We start from the raw sequence: 18,852 nt of genomic DNA on the forward strand, positions 1-18,852 counted from the left end.
ATGGCAAGGGGTCGCAACATCTTGTTCCCTCCATCAGGGAACGGAGGTTGCAACAGTAACCATGACATTCCCCTTCTGTCACTGACTCGACGTTGTGTCGATTGTAGTGACACAATGGAACCCATTTAAAAATGCCATGAACTAAACCGTGTTACGTGAGCTGCTGACACAGGTGCAAGCAAGCTACTGCATGCTAGAAGCAACTGTATCGGCCGCAACGTAACCCTCCCCAACGCCCCAAAAAAGTGTCATATACAGTTCTTAGGTTCCAGCACCCCTGAGGGGGGAACAAGCGAAATGACTATCATGGGAGCAAGCCGGCCAGCATCTTAACGCTATAAAACACGTAGGGGAAGGCGTTCTTTTCCGTTCCTATTCTTTCAGGGGGAAAAGACTTTGCAGAGACCACATCCTGCTCAGGCTGGGGGGAGGAAACATGTGGCCAATATGAATAATGGGTTTTCAGCCACACGTGGAAGTGGCATAGTGGTAGGTCCTACCACTGAGGGAGGAGCTCTACAAACACAGTGAGACTGCCCAAGGGAGATGCGGGTCTGCCAACAGGGGGACCGCACCACGGAAAATACATCACAGGGAGTTGCCTGAAAAGGGAATTAGGCCTGTGGAGCCCTACCTCAGTACAGAGCACTTGAAGCTCACAGTGGGTCTGGTCGTAAATTCCTCAGCTGAATTCGCAGGCCAGAGGGCTAGGGAGGAGTCATCCATGGAGCAAAGTTAGTGGGATATCCTGGGATAAGTGTGCATGTGTTCGCCTCAGTGGAGGGGAAAGGCGCTGAGTGCAAGTGGTACATCCGGTCAGTTGTTCCGCGTTACTGAGTTCTACCTGCTCGGACCTGATAAAATACGGGACGAGACCGACTCAACCCTGAGATAATAGAATCTCACAAAGGTATTGGGTGTTGCCCAGCCCGCTGCTCTGCAGATGTCTGATGCGGAGGTGCCATTAGCCAGTGCCCATGAGGATGCCACATTTCTCATCGAGTGTGCTCAAACCCGCTAGGGGGCAGGCACGGCCTGGGTCTGATAGGCCAGGGAGATGGCGTCGATGACCCAGTAGGCTAACCTCTGTTTGGAGACAGCGTTCCCTTTCCACCGTCCGTATAGGAGGCGGTGACCTTGAAATCCTATACCATCACGCCAATTTGATTGGCTGGTGACCATTGTGTTCACTGTAGATGCATGTAGCTCATGATGCTGCATTCACTGCTTGCTTTCATTGAGAAAGTGAAAGCCGGTCCCCCTCCCTCCTGCTTGTCTCCTAAGCGACGGAGACAAAGCCATCCTGCTTGATGCCCAGTGTGTCATCATGGCCTCTTTGGTGAGACTGTTGATGACTTTAATTCTCCAAGAAGTTTCAGTTGACTGCGAAGCAATCGCTGGCCTATGAACACATCCTGCCAAGGCGGAGTAGTTCTGTAGCCCAGCTGGTTTGCTTGCACTATACCTCGGGACAGCCTCCAGCCAAACAGTGTCACATTGGCAAGGTGTGGCACACACCAAGATAATCAGATGTACAGTTGTTACCTTCACGTTATGTCTCCCATAAATATGTGCAGTGCACGTCCCTGGCTATCAGACGGGAGACTCCACCCTCAGTGATTTCAGAGGATTTGGGAGGTATTTTGGGAAAACAAGAGATACAGTAGACCTGTTTGCCTCCCCGGAGACCATGCATTGTCACCTCTGGTACACCATAACAAAAGCTCCACTAATCTTGGAAGCCTTAGCTCATAGATGACCAGCGGAACAAAAATATGTGCTACATTAATTATTGTGCAATATATTGTAAGACAAGGAAACGTGTCAAGTTGAACTAAAATGGCCCTACAGCCACTGTTTTGACCTTGTCTGTAGGCAAACACCCTCTCACCTCGCTACGGTCCCAGTCTGGGACTTAGTGTTGGTGTTGATCTTGCCTACAGGCTCCCCATTTGAGCCACTAGAGATATAAGATTACACATGTTCTCTCTCAAGACTGTGCTGCTAATTGCTTTGGCATAAGTTAAATGTGTTGAGGACCTTCAGGCCTTTTCAGACAGCAAGTTCGGACCGGGCATGTCAAAGGCCATTCTGGTGACTAGAGAAGGTTACACATATACATTATATTGACTAAATTAGTCAACAACTCTTTGTTTGCTTTGAAAGCCATTCTCAGGGTTTAGCTGTCTCCAAGCAAAGAATTTCACAATTGATTGTGAATGCCATTGCACTTGCTTATGATTTGCAAGGCATACAAATGTCCCAGGGGCGTTAAAGCTCATTCCACCATAAGTATGGCCTCCTCCTGGGCATAGGCTGGGTCACTAGAAGACATAAGTCTTGCTGCAGGTTGAGCTTCCCCTAACACCTCTGCCAGGTTTTATGACCTGCATCTTCCCAGATTTTAATCAAAGGGAGTCTTTGGGAATTTGGGAGTCTTTCAAAAACAAAATGGAAGACTCTTCAAGACAGGGCTTGAAAAGAGCGAAGAGTGCTCTCTCAAATTTTACTTGGCAAGAGATCAAACAGCTCTCCTCCAAGCACCAGCCCATTGAATTCACAACAGAAAATAAAAGAAACACAATTTCCAGGAGCCTTCTATTCCTCTTTTAATATATATATATAATATGGGGGGTGGGTGGGTGGGTGGGTGGGTGTGTGTGTGTGTGTGTGTGTGTGTGTGTGTGTGTGGTTTTTTTTTTTTTCTTGAACACTCAAACTCTCCTTTTTCCTATCATGGAAAGCCACAAACTGAGGGTTTATATAGGCCTCCTAGTAACGGCCAACACCTGTGAGAACTAATTAACCCAAACCACTCAATTAAGCCCAATTTGACCAATTGTCACACAATAGTGGATTTTACATGTTCTATCCATACCAGAAGAGAGAGAAAGATTTAAAATAAAAAAAAAACAATTACACACTGCCAACCCAACATTTACACCTGCCAACATTTGTTGTTAGATCAAAAACTGTGGTTTCACTATTTCCCCTAGTGTGAATGAGAGCATACAAGCAAGTTTTCACAACCCTGTTGGCTATGGTTGACTGCAATGAATTCATTGCATTGACTGCAATGAAATAGAAGAATAGAACAATTCTAATTTTACTATTCTTAGAAAAAAGTTATTGTATTTTTATAATTTATGTATTGAAACACAAAAATAAATTAAACCAAAAATATTTCTTAATTCAAATTACACTTCAGACTAAACAAAAATATAATTAATACAACAAAGTGGTCAAAAAATCATACCAAATCCAAACATTTTCCCTCCGTTTGCAGTGACTTAATGACAACAGGTGAAAAAATGAAACATGATAATTGAAAAATAAACCATGACCCATAGATAGTTTAACATAAATCTTTAAATAAAATTTCCTTAAAACATAATATATCTTCCACTATATTTTCAGAGTCTTTACATTAACTTTATTACTACCTGCTGGTGGGGGGAGATGGATAGCGAGGTTTCAGGAGAGAGACATGGAAAATAGGGTGAATACGGTATTCGGGGGGAAGTTGGAGTTGGTAGGTGACAGAGTTAATTTGTTTAGTGATAGTGAAGGGACCAATATAATGGGAACTGGATGTCCTTCATGGAGAGCCATACCTTCTGCCCAGGCTGGTGAATGGAAGTAGATGATCACCGGACATCGGAAAGGATTTTCTGCCAGCAAAAAACCCTCTGCAGATGATGGTGGGCCAGAAGTCCCAGACCCTCTTGCTCTCTAAACCAATGGTTGATTGCTGGGATGTCAGATGGTTCTCCGGACCAGGGGAAAAGTGGAGGTTGGTAGCAGAGTATACACTGGAAGGGGGTTTGGTTGGTGAAGGGTTGATGTAAGGAATTCTTTGCGTACCCTGCCCAGGACCGTAAATTAATCCAATGGTTCTGGAGACCATTGTCTATCTTCGGGAATTCCATAGTTTCTGAACACATGGTTGAAGAGGGCTTCAGCGGTTTCTAGGGCGGTGGGAAGACCTTTGAGGGGTATCAACTTACAGGCTTTGGAGAAGCGGTCAATGACCACCAAAACACAGGTGAATCCCTCAGAGGATGGCAGGTCTGTGATAAAGTCAACCCCAAGGTGTGACCAGGGTCGGCGTGGGATGGGTAGAGCAAGGAGTGCCAGCCATTATTGTCACAGGGTTTGAGACATGGCACATTCCGGGAATCCCTGGATGAACCTTCTGACATCTTTGTCCATGCGCGGCCACCAGAACTGATACTGTGATAAGCGGGAGGCTCCTATTGGTCCCAGGGTGGCCAGATCCCAAGGAGGAGTCGACGGAGTCAATGAGCGGGATAGCCCGGCAGAGCAGGTTCAGTGGCGATGGCTTCAGCGATTCTATCGTCCAGGTACCATTTGATGGGGCTTATAATTGCGTGACTAGGAAGGATGGTGTTTGATTTCTCAGGGCTTTCCTCTGGAGCATAAAGACAGGAAAGGGTGTCTACCTTGATGTTCTTGTCCCCTGGACGATAGGAGATAGTGAAACTGAAGCGTGTGAAGAAGAGGGCGCATCTTGACTGGCGAGGATTTAGACGACGAGCCTCCTGGAGGTATTCAAGTTTCTTGTGATCAGTTAGTACCAGGAAGGGGTGTTGGGCCCCCTCTAGCCAATGCTACCACTCTTCCAGGGCTAATTTGACAGCCATGAGCTCTTGGATTCTGATGTCATAATTTTGGTTTGGATCAGAGAAGAGAGGTTACTGGAGCTGTGAGAGTGCTGTAATTCCTGATAAGTGCCGAAACTGGCGAAACCTAAGAAGCGCTGGGGTTCCTTGATGGTAATAGGAATGGACCAGGATTGCACAGCCTCTACCTTCCCCTCGTCCATCTGGATAACCTCACTGCTGATGTTGTAACCTAGGAACTGGAAGGACAACTGATGAAAAGAACACTTCTCAGCCTTGAGGTATACAGTAGGTGGTATTCCCTCAGCTTTTCCAGCACTAGTGTGACATGTTGACGATGGTCAGTCTTGTTTCGGGTGTACACCAGAATTTCGTCAATGAAGACGTGGACAAATCGATGGAGGTACTCACGGAACACCTCATTCATGAAGCCCTGGAACATGGAGGGGGTGTTGACCAGGCCATATGGCATCACCCGTTACTCGTAGTAGACGGTTGGAGTCACAAAGGCAGTCTTCCATTCATCTCCCCTGCGGATTCGAAATAGGTTATACGCGCTGCACAGGTACAGCTTGGTGAAGATGGTAGCTCCTCTCAACAGTTCCAAGGCAGCTGGGTCGAGGGGAATTGGATATCGGAACTTTACCGTTATCTTGTTTAGGGAGCGGTAATCAATACAGGGCTGGAGATCTCCTTCCTTCTTCACCACGTAGAAAAAGCTCGAAGCAGCAGTGGGTGTGGAAGGTTGGATGTAACCCTGGTTGAGAGCCTCCTCAATGTACTCCTCCATGGCCTTCTGTTCAGGGATGGAGTGAGAATATATTTTGCCACAGGGCACTGGCTTACTGGGGAGAAGGTCTATTGCACAGTCCCAAGGTCGATGAGGAGGAAGTCGAGCGGCACGGTGTGGGCAGAAGTAACAGGATGGGGTTTCCGCAGAGGCAGAGCTTATTGGACTCTTGATGGAGGTGGAGTTGAGACAGAGTGGAGGATATAACTTGGTGATGATCGAGTGTCTTGGAATGGGAAGACTTGGGAAACCGGAAGGAAAGCACTGGGAGCCCCACTTCAGGATGTCGCCGGTAGACCAGGATATTATAGTAGGGAGTGTAGAGTGTAGTTTGAGCCATGGGCATCCCAACACGATATCAGCGGTGGAGTTCTCCAAAACCAGGAGGGTGATGGCTTCATGGTGCAGACACCCGACTTGAAGTGTAATGGGACCCACACAATGACGAATCACGCCTCTGCTGATGGGTTTGCAAATAATGGAGTGGATTCTTAAATTGGGCTGACATGGCCGCGGATGGAGCTGGAGTTGGTGGCAGAGCGCATTCGAGATGAAGTTGCCGGTTGACCCAGAGTCAAGGAGTGCGAGTACTATTAGGGAAAAGTTGGAAGCAGTAAGCATCACACTGGTAGACAAAGGAGAGTATCTAACTTTGGAGTAGGTAACATGACTCACCAGTGGGCTTGGAGGATGAATGGGATACATTTAGATGACTTGTCTCTTACCACCACAGTACAGGCACAACCGCTGGGTCTACCAACGCTGGCGCTCTGCTGATGAGAGCCGAGAAACTTCCATCTGCATTGGCTCTATGTCTGGTTCTGAAGGTTGGACAGAGTGTGATTGTGCATGAACATACAGAGATTGCAAGGCGGACACTTCATCTAGGCAGGGCTTCATTCGGTTGGCGACTCAGATGAAAAGTTGGATGAAGCACTCGAGACCCATGGTGCCCTCAAATGAAGAGAGATGCAGCCACAGCATTGGGTCGAGCCCCTGACGGTAAGTGGTGAGTAGAGTGGTTTCATTCCATCCTCTGGAGGCTGCTATGGTGCGGAACTTGAGATCGTAAAATTGGATGGAGACTTTACCATGACGAAGATTACAGAGTTGTTTATTAGCGGAAGTATCACCCTGAAAACCTCTCTGAAGTGTCGAGTGAAGCTTTCAAAGGTTTGAGTAATGGGACTGCTTTGTTCCCAAGGGGTCGGGCTAGGGAGCATCCATGTTTATAAATTACTATAATTCTTTTTAGAAGTAAAACTTTGAGGAAAAAAATTACTGAGTGCACCTTTAACTATATTATTATTAAAAAATATTTTAAATGCACTTGACTCAATCATTTTTTTTTAACCATTATTTGTTTTAGCGGCATTACTGACTTTACTTAATTACAAGATCTTAGAAACCATTATAGGTGCAACTTGAATGACAACACATCCGGTTATTGGACATATGAAGGCAACTTTATCACTCCTTTTAGATATGAAGTTTGCAAATAAAACCTGTTGAAATTTAAATATGGGGCATACTACAAAAATGCATCAACTGTAGTTTTATTTGTACAGCTGGCTGATCAAATCACAGACACAGAACAACAATACACGGACTCAGTTATTATTATTCTTGGGGACTTTAACAAAACAGATCTCACACGCGAACTACCCAAATACAGATAGCACATTACATGCCCCACCAGAGACAGGAATATATTGGATCACTGCTATACAACATTAAAGGATGCATATCGCTCTGTCCCACGTGCAGCTTTGGGACTCTCTGATCACTGTCTGGTTCATCTTCTCCCATCCTACAGGCAGAAATTAAAATCAACAAAGCCAGTTGTAAGGACTGTAAGGAGATGGACTAATGAAGCAGAGCTGGAACTACAAGCCTGCTTTGACTGCACTGATTGGAGTGTTTTTGAAGCTGCAGCTACAGACCTGGACGAGCTCACAGATACTGTTACATCATACATCAGTTTCTGTGAGGATATGTGCATCCCTACTAGGACATTTTTATCATTCAACAATGATAAATAAACCATGGTTCACAGGAAAACTCAGACAGCTTCGTCATGCCAAAGAGGAGGCTTACAGGGGTGGGGATAGAGTCTTGTATAATCAGGCCAGGAACACACTGAATAGGGAAATCAGAGTGGCTAAAAGAAGCTACTCTGAGAAGCTGAAAAACAAGTTTTCAGCTAACGACCCTGCATCAGTGTGGAGTGGCCTGAAACAACTTACTAATTACAGGACTCCTACCCCCAACCCTGTGGCGGACCAGTGACTGGCTGACGACCTGAATGTGTTTTATTGCAGATTTGAAAGGCCCAATTTCACACCCCACATGCACTCGGACCTTCATTTCACACAACCATTAACACCTCCTGCAACCCCCCTCCTACCCCCTCCTGCTACACTACCTGCACTCAAGATCTGTGAGGACGATGTGTGCCGTGTCTTTCGGAAGCAAAGGTCAAGGAAGGCTCCAGGTCCAGATGGCATCTCACCAGCGTGCCTTCGTTCCTGTGCTAACCAACTGGCCCCCATCTTCACTCAGATCTTCAATAGATCACTGGAGCAGTGTGAAGTCCCATGTTGCTTCAAATGCTCCGTTATTATCCCCGTCCTTAAGAAACCTAAAATCACAGGACTTAATAACTACAGACCTGTCGCCATGACATCTGTGGTCATGAAGTCATTTGAGAGACTGGTGTTGGCCCACCTGAAGGACATCACTGGACCCTTTCTGGACCCCCTTTAATTTGCGTATCGAGCAAACAGGTCTGTGGATGATGCATTCAACATGGGTTTGCATCACGTCCTGCAACATCTGGACAGACCGGGGACATACTTAAGGATCCTTTTTGTGGACTTCAGCTCGGCTTTCAACACAATCATACCAGATATACTCCGGACTAAGTTAAACCAACTCCCTGTTCCCACCTCTACCTGTCAGTGGATTACCAGCTTTCTGACGGACAGGCAGCAGCTTGTGAGGCAGGGAAAATTAACTTCCACCACCTGTACCATCAGCACTGGTGCCCCCCAGGGATGTGTGCTCTCCCCACTACTCTTCTCCCTGTACACCAATGACTGCACCACCATGGACCCCTCTGTCAAGCTCCTGAAGTTTGCAGACGACACCACTGTCATCGGCCTTATCCGAGATGATGATGAGTCTGCATATAGAAAGGAGGTTGAACGGCTGGCTTTCTGGTGCAGTCAAAACAACCTGGAGCTGAACACGCTCAAAACAGTGGAGATGATTGTGGACTTTAGGAGGAACACCCCATCATTGCCCCCCTCACCATTCTAAACAGCACTGTGGCAGCAGTGGAGTCATTCAGGTTCCTGGGCACTACCATCTCACAGGACCTGAAGTGGGAGATACACATCGACTCCATTGTGAAAAAGGCTGGTAAAATCACTCTGGAAACCACTCACCCTTCCCACTACCTTTTTGAACTGTTGCCTTCTGGCCGGCGCTTCAGAGCTCTGAACACCAGAACCGTCAGACACAGGAACATTTTTTTCCCTCAGGCCATCCATCTAATGAACAATTAAATTGCCCCATTGAGCAATAATGATGTGCAATACACAGTTTAATTTTAATTTAAATTTATATTATCCAGCATATCCACTTCTGCCATTACTTACATTGCTCTGTACATAATATACTGTTTTTTGTTCTTTATATACAGATTGTATTAGATTTGCACTACGTGTGTGTATGTGGGTATGTATGTAGGTGAGTGTATGTACGTATATGTATAATTATTTATTTTGTGTTCTTTTTTGTTTTTAATTACCTATGTCTTGCTGCTGTTTTTGGTATTGTTGTAGACTGGAAGCTCCTGTCACCAAGACAATATATATATAAAAAAAACAAAACTTTAAGGTTATTATAATGAAAATAAATCATAAACAAAACAGCAGGGCCTAGACATCAGAAGTCCACGTGCATCGGACTCCACAAAGGAGGATCTGCCAAATAAACACAAAACAAATCATAAATGTCTAAAATACAGATCCGAATAAACCTCTGCCACAAATTCCATGCAGCGTCATTACACCTTCACTTACAGAATTGTTAGATAATTCAATGATTATACATGAAGTGTTTAACACCAAACCAAACCTAACAATCTAACACACACATACCTCTATCGTAATCCAAGAGCAAAACATAGACTGGTTGAATGATTCATGGCTATGGATTAAACACGGCATCCAGCGCTCGGCACTAGCCCCATTAAACCACCCACGCGCTCACACTCGGTCATCAAGGACTTCCGCCCTGCATTTAACATAAAATCAATAAATAAAAACATACCAACGTCTTTGTATTAGAACAACAATGCCACACTCACAGCTCGCTATGGCGCTTCGGGGTCACAACACCTGAAGGAGACGGAAAAGGTCAAAGCATCAGGAAGTTATCCCGTCTACTCGCTGTCGTGCTATTTATAGCGTGAAATAACTACACGCCCCGCCCCATACAGAATCCTTACTCACCCGGTCACAATCCATCCCCACATTCTGTGTCGATGCCCTGTCGGCAATGTATATAAAACATTTAAAAAAATAAAAACACAAAACCAAATGAAAACTCACTCAATACTTAAATGACCTAAATCTAGGGTCTAGCAACACTTGTCACCCCCTCACTATGGCCAAAGAAAGGAGTTGCAGCCCCATTAGCGCTAGTCCCCACAGCCCTAGGCAAGCGATGAAGGTTGGAATGTGTCCCTGCGGTTTCTCTTACAGACCTGCGTGGGAAATTTACTCCACTGCTCGATGCCTCTTGCCAGTCATCAGAATGTAATGGACCCGTTATAGCCTTTGCACGGCCAGGGAACGACACAGCTGGGACGGGCAGGGTAGCGAGTGGAGTCTTTTCTGGTAGTGGGACACAAATCCATTGTCCATCCTCCATTTCTTCTTCACTTCCCATATTCTCAGGCTGCAAAGACACAGGACCCGTACATGAGGGATAAAGAGTCAAAACGTCAGACACCGGTTTCAACATAGTACGATGTACCCTTTTTACCAGTATACGTCTATCTGGAGGGGCTATGGAATAAATGACTCCTCCTTCCGTGGGTGCTTGAATTATTGTGTACTTTGTCGGACTCCAGACATCTTGTATTTTATTTCTACCTCGATTACTGAAGTCTCTTCGATAAACCAACTGACCTTCTTTCAAATGGCAACTGTAACCCTTCCGATCATGCCTCTCCTTCCTCAGCTGTGCTGCCGCTCGAATTCTCTCCTGTACACCATCAAAAGCCACTTGCGACCGCTCCCGATGTTCCTCCATCCAGTCCATTACCGTCCCTGCCATCGGCTGTGGAACTTTTCCAAGGAGAAAATCAACTGGCAAATTAGGTTCCTGGCCAAACATTACAAAATGTGGGCACTCGCCTGTGGTCTGATGCATGGTGGTATTGTAAGAGAACAATAGTTGGGGCAAATACTTAGGCCAGTCGACTTTAGCAGACTTGGGAAGTGTACAAAGAAGGCTATGCAGTGTTCGGTTAAACCTTTCACATTGGCCGTTGCCTTGAGGATGGTAGGGTGTTGTGCGGGTCTTCTGTATCCCATACAGGTCACAAAGTTGGTGTATCAATGCCCTTTCAAAACTCCGACCCTGGTCGGAGTGAATGCGAGCTGGAACCCCAAACTGGCAAAACCATTCCTTCACCAGAACATTTGCTACCGTGGAAGCCCTTTGGTCATAGGTTGGAACTGCCTGCGTAAATTTAGAGAAAACATCCGTCATTATTAGTACTTGCCCCTTCCCATCCCTTGAACGCTCCAGAAAAGTAAAATCGATTGCTAGAATTTGGTTGCAGCAATCAGGTGTCCCATTGTTGCCTTCACCGAAGGATGTGCTGGTTTAGCCAGCGTGCAACGTTCACATTCCTCACACCACTTCTTAACGGCTTTATACATTCCAGGCCAGTAACACCTTGAATGAACCAGCTCAGTTGTCCTCTCAATACCTTGATGACCGTGTCCCTGATGTAACTGCTGTAACACTTCCTCCTGTAGCGTTTCTGGCAATACTAGTTGCAGCACCTCTTCTCCACCATCAGGACGAAAAGTCCACGGTACAGTACCTCCTCTCTCCACCAACAGTTCCCATTGTCACATCAACTCCAATACAGACTTACTCAGTGCTTGTATTTCCCAGTGATCTGGCCTTCGTTTGTTTTGCCAAAATTGAAAAAAGGTACCAATTACAGGGTCATCTTGTTGAAGTTTAGCAATATTATTCATGGTATAAGCTGGTAAGACAGATATCTCTGACTGGCAAGCAATGACTGGTGTCTGACCTACTACCTGCTCCAACCGTACTGGAATCGAAGTTCCTGGAAGAACCTGGTCCACCAGAGATCCCACATCAGGGGAGTGTTGTCTTGACAAGGAATCTGCATTCCGATTGGCCCGTCCTGGACGATACCGGATGGTGTAGTCAAACTCTTCCAACTCTGCTGCCCACCGTAACTCTGTAGCTCCAAGTTTTGCTGTGTTTAAATGACTCAGGGGGTTGTTATCGGTCCAAACTATGCACTTATGGCCCAGCAAATATTCTCGAAATTTCCCCGCTATTGCCCATTTCAGAGCAAGAAACTCGAGCTTCATGGAACTATAGTTTGGCATCCTCTTCTCAGTTCGACTCAATGTTCTACTTACGTACGCAGGAGGCCTCACTTTCCCTTCCTGCTCCTGTGACAACACTGCTCCCAGTCCATTCTGGGAAGCATCCACTTCCAGGATAAAAGGCAATGAAAAATTAGCATAGGCCAACACAGGAGTAGTAGTCAGACGTACCTTCAGTTCTTGAAAACTCTTCTCACAAGCCTCAGTCCAAGCACTGTTCACGGGTCCCCACGCACCCTTTTTGTTCTTACTCCCACCTAGTTCTCCTACCAGATGATACAAGGGAGCCGCCTTGACTGAGAAATCTTTGACAAATCGTCTGTAATAACTCGAGAACCCCAAAAAGGATCTTAGCGCTGCTACATCTGTTGGTCGGGGCCAATTGGCTACAACGGCAATCTTCTCAGGGTCGGTCGAAACTCCCTTATTAGATATCACATGTCCCAGGTATTTGACCTCAGTCTGGAAGAAATAACACTTCTCCAACTTTACCTTAAGACCCTCTTGGTGCAGCTGGCTCAAAACCTTATCCAGACATTCCAAATGTTGATCTGTAGAACTGGAAAATACGATCACATCATCAAGGTAAAGCAACAGAGTTTGAAAGTGCTGGGACCCAAACATGCGCTCCCTGAGTCGCTGAAATGTACTTGGTGCGTTACATAACCCAAAGGGCATACGATTAAATTCGAAGAGCCCAAAAGGGGTACAGAAAGCGGCCTTACATTTATCCCTCTATTCAACAGGCACTTGATTGTAGCCGCTTGCCAGATCTAAGGTTGAAAACCAGCGGGCACCTGAAAGAGCATCAAGGGACTCCTCGATGCGAGGGAGGGGAAAAGCATCTCTCCGAGTCCTGCGGTTAAGCTTCCGATAATCCACACATAACCGCAGGGTACCATCTTTTTTCTTCACTAGGACTATTGGCGATGCATAGGGGCTGCAACTCTCCCTTATCACCTGACTTTCCAAAAGTTGATTTATATGTGCCTTCACAGCATCATATTCAGCCGGTGGGATGCGCCTATATCTTTGTCGTACAGGGGCCTCATCAGTTAAGGGGATCTCATGACTAATAAGGGTAGTACAACCCAAATTGCCCTCATGGGTCGCAAACACTGACTGATACTTTGTCAGTAATCAAATAGATTTACTCTGCTCTAAATCAGAGAGGGCGGATAAGTCAACTGACTGTATCAGCTCCTGCACTTTACCAACTTGCCCTTGTTGCATACTGACTGTTGCCTGGACTTTCCCCACCCCCAGTGGAAAGGGATCCTCCTCGACTCCTGCAGGTAAGCTAACTATTTGTGCCGGCTTTAACATCCCTAAGGCGCAACGCGAAGGAACGCGAGCATCAACACTACCAACGTTAATCACAGGAACATAAGCAGTACCCTTAAACATCTGTACCACAGCAGGAACCACTAGTAACCCAGCAGCAAGCATGACATTGGGAAATGGCTGAAAAACAACAGTCTTAGACTGATCAGTAAGGTGTTGAGAGCAGGTTGCCGGCACTAATTTCATGGCGCCCCCTGGTAGATGGGCAGGGTACCTACCCCTAACTCTTGCAATCCCGGTGCTGGGCCTAACCGACAAGGGAGTATTATGACAAAACTGGAGAGCCTGTTGCCACCCCTTCGGGGCCTGCTGGACACATGGAAGGCTGAAAAGAGAAGCACCATGCTGACTGAACAACAAGTCATAACACCCACCAATAATGTTCATTCCCAAAACACCTGGAATATTTGTTTTTGACCATAAACCAGGGGTGTCTTTTACCACAAGGATCCCCTTCGTTGGTATACATTTTCCAAAAACCTCAACATTCACTTCTGCATAACCAACATAGGGTATATCAAGCCCATTGGCAGCTTTGAGTTGTAACCAATTACAAGAATGAAGCTGTTCACTAAAATGTTGGGAAAAAAAATTTCTGTTACCGTGGACACCATTGATCCAGTATCCAAAAGGCATGGTACCCTGACCCCCCATTAATACCATAACTGACGGGCATGGTCCTACTAATTTTGGTAAATTGAGGCAGCTTACCTCATTGGGATTACTTGAGTCAAAGTTATCCCCTCCTGAACCGTGACTCAACGACTCAGAGGGAGTTAGTTTTCCGAAGGCTGCTGCTGGGATCCTACCCCCTGTCTGAAATGAGACTGTGATCGAGGTTGAACATGTTCATTGTCGCAATGGCTAGCAAAATGACCAGGCTGTTGATAACGCCTACACACGACTTGATTACGATGCATAGGGGGCCGTTTGGGAGAATGGTGTAACCGGGAAAGCTGTTCCCCAAGCTGGTTTAACTGTGCTTGTTGTTGTTTTAACAGTTCTTTTATTTCAACAATTTCAGCCGGATAATTACTGGTACTAGAGGTATTTGATGTAGTAGATACCTGCATAGCACACAATGAAGGCACCGAATAACTCCGTGCCTGCCCCTTTAAAGACATACCTTCCCACTCCCAACGAATAGCCTCTTTACGAATATCTAAAAGTGTATGGCTTGGATGGGCTCGGACAATTTGTTTCAGTGGCCTTCGAAGGGCTGGATCAGTCACATGTTCAACAAACTGGTCTCTCAACAATATGGCAGAATTAGGCATTGTATCTGGGGCAGTTTCTAACACCTCATTTATAAGCCCAAACAGAGCATGAGAATACTCCTGTAACGATTCACCCTCAAGTTGTTTACGGGAAAATAATTTCTCTTGCAATGCAACATAAGACTGAGAACACCCATACATTTCTTGGAGGGTAGAAAGAATCTTTTCTGGATCCTCTCTCTCTTCTCTAGACCTATATTTAATTTCATTTTTGGCTTCTCCCTCCAAATGGTCATAGATAAATGCCCGGGCCCGCATACTTGCGCGGGCCCGCATACTTGCGCGGACTTCATCTACCCATTCGGCTATTCCAATTCCCACAGTACCTCTAAAGATAGGGTACTTCCTTTCCCTGGACACATACAACAAATGATCATGGGACCCATTAGACTGAGCCGAAGGCCTGGGAATATCAGGAACAACGTTAATGGGTTCAGTTCTTGTAGGAGCAGTCTGAGCGTCTACAAGGCGTTGATTATCAGTCCTTAACTGCTGAACCAAGTCCCGCAACTCTTGCAACTCCATGTCCATGGTCACCAGGCCCAGTTCCTTCCGTCATCCTCACTAGAAGCAATCTCCTGGCGAAACACCTTCCCGTTGGTAGGCCACTGCTGTTTTGAGAAAAACAAAAACAAACAAAAAAAACAACAACAAAAAAAACACCAACCGCTGAGTATATAAAAAAAAATAACTATACACCTGGAGGTCACGTCCCGCTTTACACAAGAAAACTGCAATCCTGCCGACTACGCCAGCTGCAACCGTGGCAACCCTTTGCCACACTAGTCCCGACTACGCCACCGGGGTTATATACCCACGGAAATAACAGCAACCCAAGTTCAACAAACAGTAATTGGTAAAAGAACGAAGACGTGACCTTCAAGTTCAATAATTTTTATTGGCAATGGGTTATAAACCTCTGAATAAATAATCACTTTTAGTTGTGTTTATTATAAAAGTAGCAATAAAACTTAGTCAACATAGGCATTAGGTTGATTATTAAATGTCACAATCCACCAGTCTTACAATAGGAGTAACCAAGCCTGTGTGAAAATAGAGAAGAGTCACTGGCCACGGACCCGCCGCCCTAGGAGCAAACACACCACACGTGTACGATTCTCAAGATGATAAAATCACTTCTAAAAGCAAATCCAGTGCATAATACAAACCACTCTACACTCCCAGATCAATATGCATGCAGTGCAGGAAATCTCACACCAGCTGCAGTGAAGGAAAGGCCCAAACGACCCCAGAGGAAGTACTCCCACACAGGCTGGCTCTAAGACACAAAGGAATATGAATTAACACTCCACTTTACATGTCATATTCAAACACAGCGGTTGGTCTAAACCAAACTCAAATAATACAATCAGTACACAAAAATAATAAACCACAAATTAAATAAAACCATATATATATAACCAAAACTTTAAGGTTATTATAATGAAAATAAATCATAAACAAAACAGCAGGGCCTAGACGTCAGAAGTCCACGTGCATCGGACTCCACAAAGGAGGATCTGCCAAATAAACACAAAACAAACCATAAATGTCTAAAATACAGATCCGAATAAACCTCTGCCACAAATTCCATGCAGCGTCATTACACCTTCACTTACAGAATTGTTAGATAATTCAATGATTATACATGAAATGTTTAACACCAAACCAAACCTAACAATCTAACACACACATACCTCTATCGTAATCCAAGAGCAAAACATAGACTGGTTGAATGATTCGTGGCTATGGATTAAACACGGCATCCAGCGCTCGGCACTAGCCCCATTAAACCACCCACGCGCTCACACTCGGTCATCAAGGACTTCCGCCCTGCATTTAACATAAAATCAATGCCACACTCACAGCTCGCTATGGCGCTTCGGGGTTACAACACCTGAAGGAGACGGAAAAGGTCAAAGCGTCAGGAAGTTATCCCGTCTACTCGCTGTCATGCTATTTATAGCGTGAAATATCTACACACCCCGCCCCATACAGAATCCTTACTCACCCGGTCACACATAGTTTATATAGTCTGGTGGGTATGGGATCCCAAAAATCTCAACAAAGTAGGAACATTTGAAGCTGCAATAAATTTGAAAGCTTATTCTCATCCCCCATTGATTAAAGCCACTTCTGGGTTATGATGCATAATGATGCCTGGAATATTGTGACTGTTCAGATTTTCAGTATAATGTTCTTTGTCATTTCATTGAAGAAATACATGTCCTTTCTGCTACAAGTGAGATATCAGGTTCCATTGGTGACTTCTTCCCTGTTAATTTAGCGACTGTGTTAAACAGATACTGTACCTGTGTTCATTTAGGTTATTCTCTATAAGCCTGCTAAAGTGTGAAGATATTGCCATTTCAGGGCCTTTCTATAGCTGGAAACACTGGCATTCCAAGGAATGCTTTTGTTTTTCCATTTGCACTCTTAAGAGTCCAGAGTGTTGCTATTATTCCATGGAGTAACAATATTGAGTGTCCTATTAAGAGTAGGATTGTACTGTACCTTTTCGAATTCAGCCTCAGTTGTCAATTGAGCCAATTGTTAAATTCAAAATTTTGCCCCACCTGTTGTTATTTGTGTTTGGGTTGCAGTTGTCAGCAGACGAGGAGTGTGATGAAGATCAAACAGATGAATTGGCTGACTCTACAGGTGAACATACTGCTTAATGTCATATCACAGACATATCCCATCCATGACAGCTGATCACTGTGTGTTTGTGTGTGTGTGTGTGTGTGTGTGTGTGTGTGCGTGTGCGTGTGCATCTAAGTAGGTAGGGATGAGGAAGATGAGCCTGAGGTGCCATTAGGTCCGCGACCCCAGACATTGTCAGACCTCAAAGAGAAGACCCCACCCATCCCAGAGGGCAGCGCCTTCTTCATCTTCAGCAGTTCCAACCCGTACGGCACACAAAAATCATGTTGTTTCAAACCTGTATGATTAACTTTCTTTTGTGTAACGTAAAAGGAGATTTATTTGAAAGGGACTTTCGAACCAATATTGTTTATACTTCCATCCATCCATCCATCCATCCATCTGACCTCTATTGCAGGATTCGTGTGGCATGTCATCGACTGATTAATCATCAAATCTTCACCAATCTCATCCTCATCTTCATCATGCTGAGCTCTGTCTCACTGGCTGCTGAAGATCCCATCCGAAACTTCTCTGCCCGAAACATCGTAAGACAAAAACACACACACAAAAAAAAATCTAAATTGCAAATTGTCGTCTTCATTAGCACTAAGGACACAACAGTATTTCTGCAGTATTAGGGAGGGTGCACAGGACAGGTTCTGTCTGCGCTGTTGGTCTATACATGCACTAGACGGATTGTTGTCTTTGGTTGTTTTTTAGCATCTTGCAGCATGAACACTGCTTTTTGAAGACAGCATGTCACATTAATAACAGCGTCTCGAGACCCCTCCATTCTGTTCCATTATGTTGTGCTCTGTCATCCATTTTTGAATGCAAGAATGTGTTCTTTATGATGGCCATTTGTTCTTGTAGAATTTACTTTTTATTACATATATTACATAATCTAACTCTATTGCCTCAGTAAATATGTTATACATGTTAATCTCTTGTGTTGTAGGTTCTTGGTTATTTTGACTATGCCTTCACTGCAATATTTGCAGTGGAGATCCTGCTGAAGGTAAATACTCTTAATCTGCATGCTATTTTATATTTACACTATATGGCCAAAAGTTTGTGAGATAGATATATATATATATATATATATATATATATATATATATATATATATATATATGAATACTGTACATAAGAAAAATGTTATTGTTTTCAGCAGAAGATACTCAGAAACATTGTATTATTCTCTGTTTTCACCTATATTCTTTATAACTACTACATTGAAATGTGTTTGAATTCAGCTGTGGTAAAAGCATCACATATTTATATTTCACAAATTTATTTGTCTTTGCGTTGTTCATTAGATGACAGCATTTGGTGCTTTCCTACACAAAGGAGCTTTCTGCAGAAATTACTTCAATTTACTAGATCTGCTGGTGGTTGGAGTCTCTCTGGTTTCCTTTGGCATACAGTACGTTCAATACCATGCCTTATAAAAATGGATGTCATAACGCACAAAGTATTAG

General features: G+C 44.7%; 1 protein-coding gene across 1 annotated transcript in view; it reads left to right on the top strand.

Moving 5' to 3' along the window:
* cacna1db (calcium channel, voltage-dependent, L type, alpha 1D subunit, b) overlaps window positions 1–18,852 on the top strand; it is a 135,761-nt gene that overhangs the window by 58,263 nt on the left and 58,646 nt on the right. Inside the window, 5 exon segments of the mRNA XM_052108311.1 lie at window positions 17,329–17,386; window positions 17,508–17,694; window positions 17,787–17,916; window positions 18,330–18,389; window positions 18,691–18,797. Coding sequence (XP_051964271.1) covers window positions 17,329–17,386; window positions 17,508–17,694; window positions 17,787–17,916; window positions 18,330–18,389; window positions 18,691–18,797 — 542 coding nt within the window.

Source organism: Xyrauchen texanus, chromosome 37 (assembly GCF_025860055.1).
Source record: "Xyrauchen texanus isolate HMW12.3.18 chromosome 37, RBS_HiC_50CHRs, whole genome shotgun sequence".
Lineage (NCBI taxonomy): Eukaryota > Metazoa > Chordata > Actinopteri > Cypriniformes > Catostomidae > Xyrauchen > Xyrauchen texanus.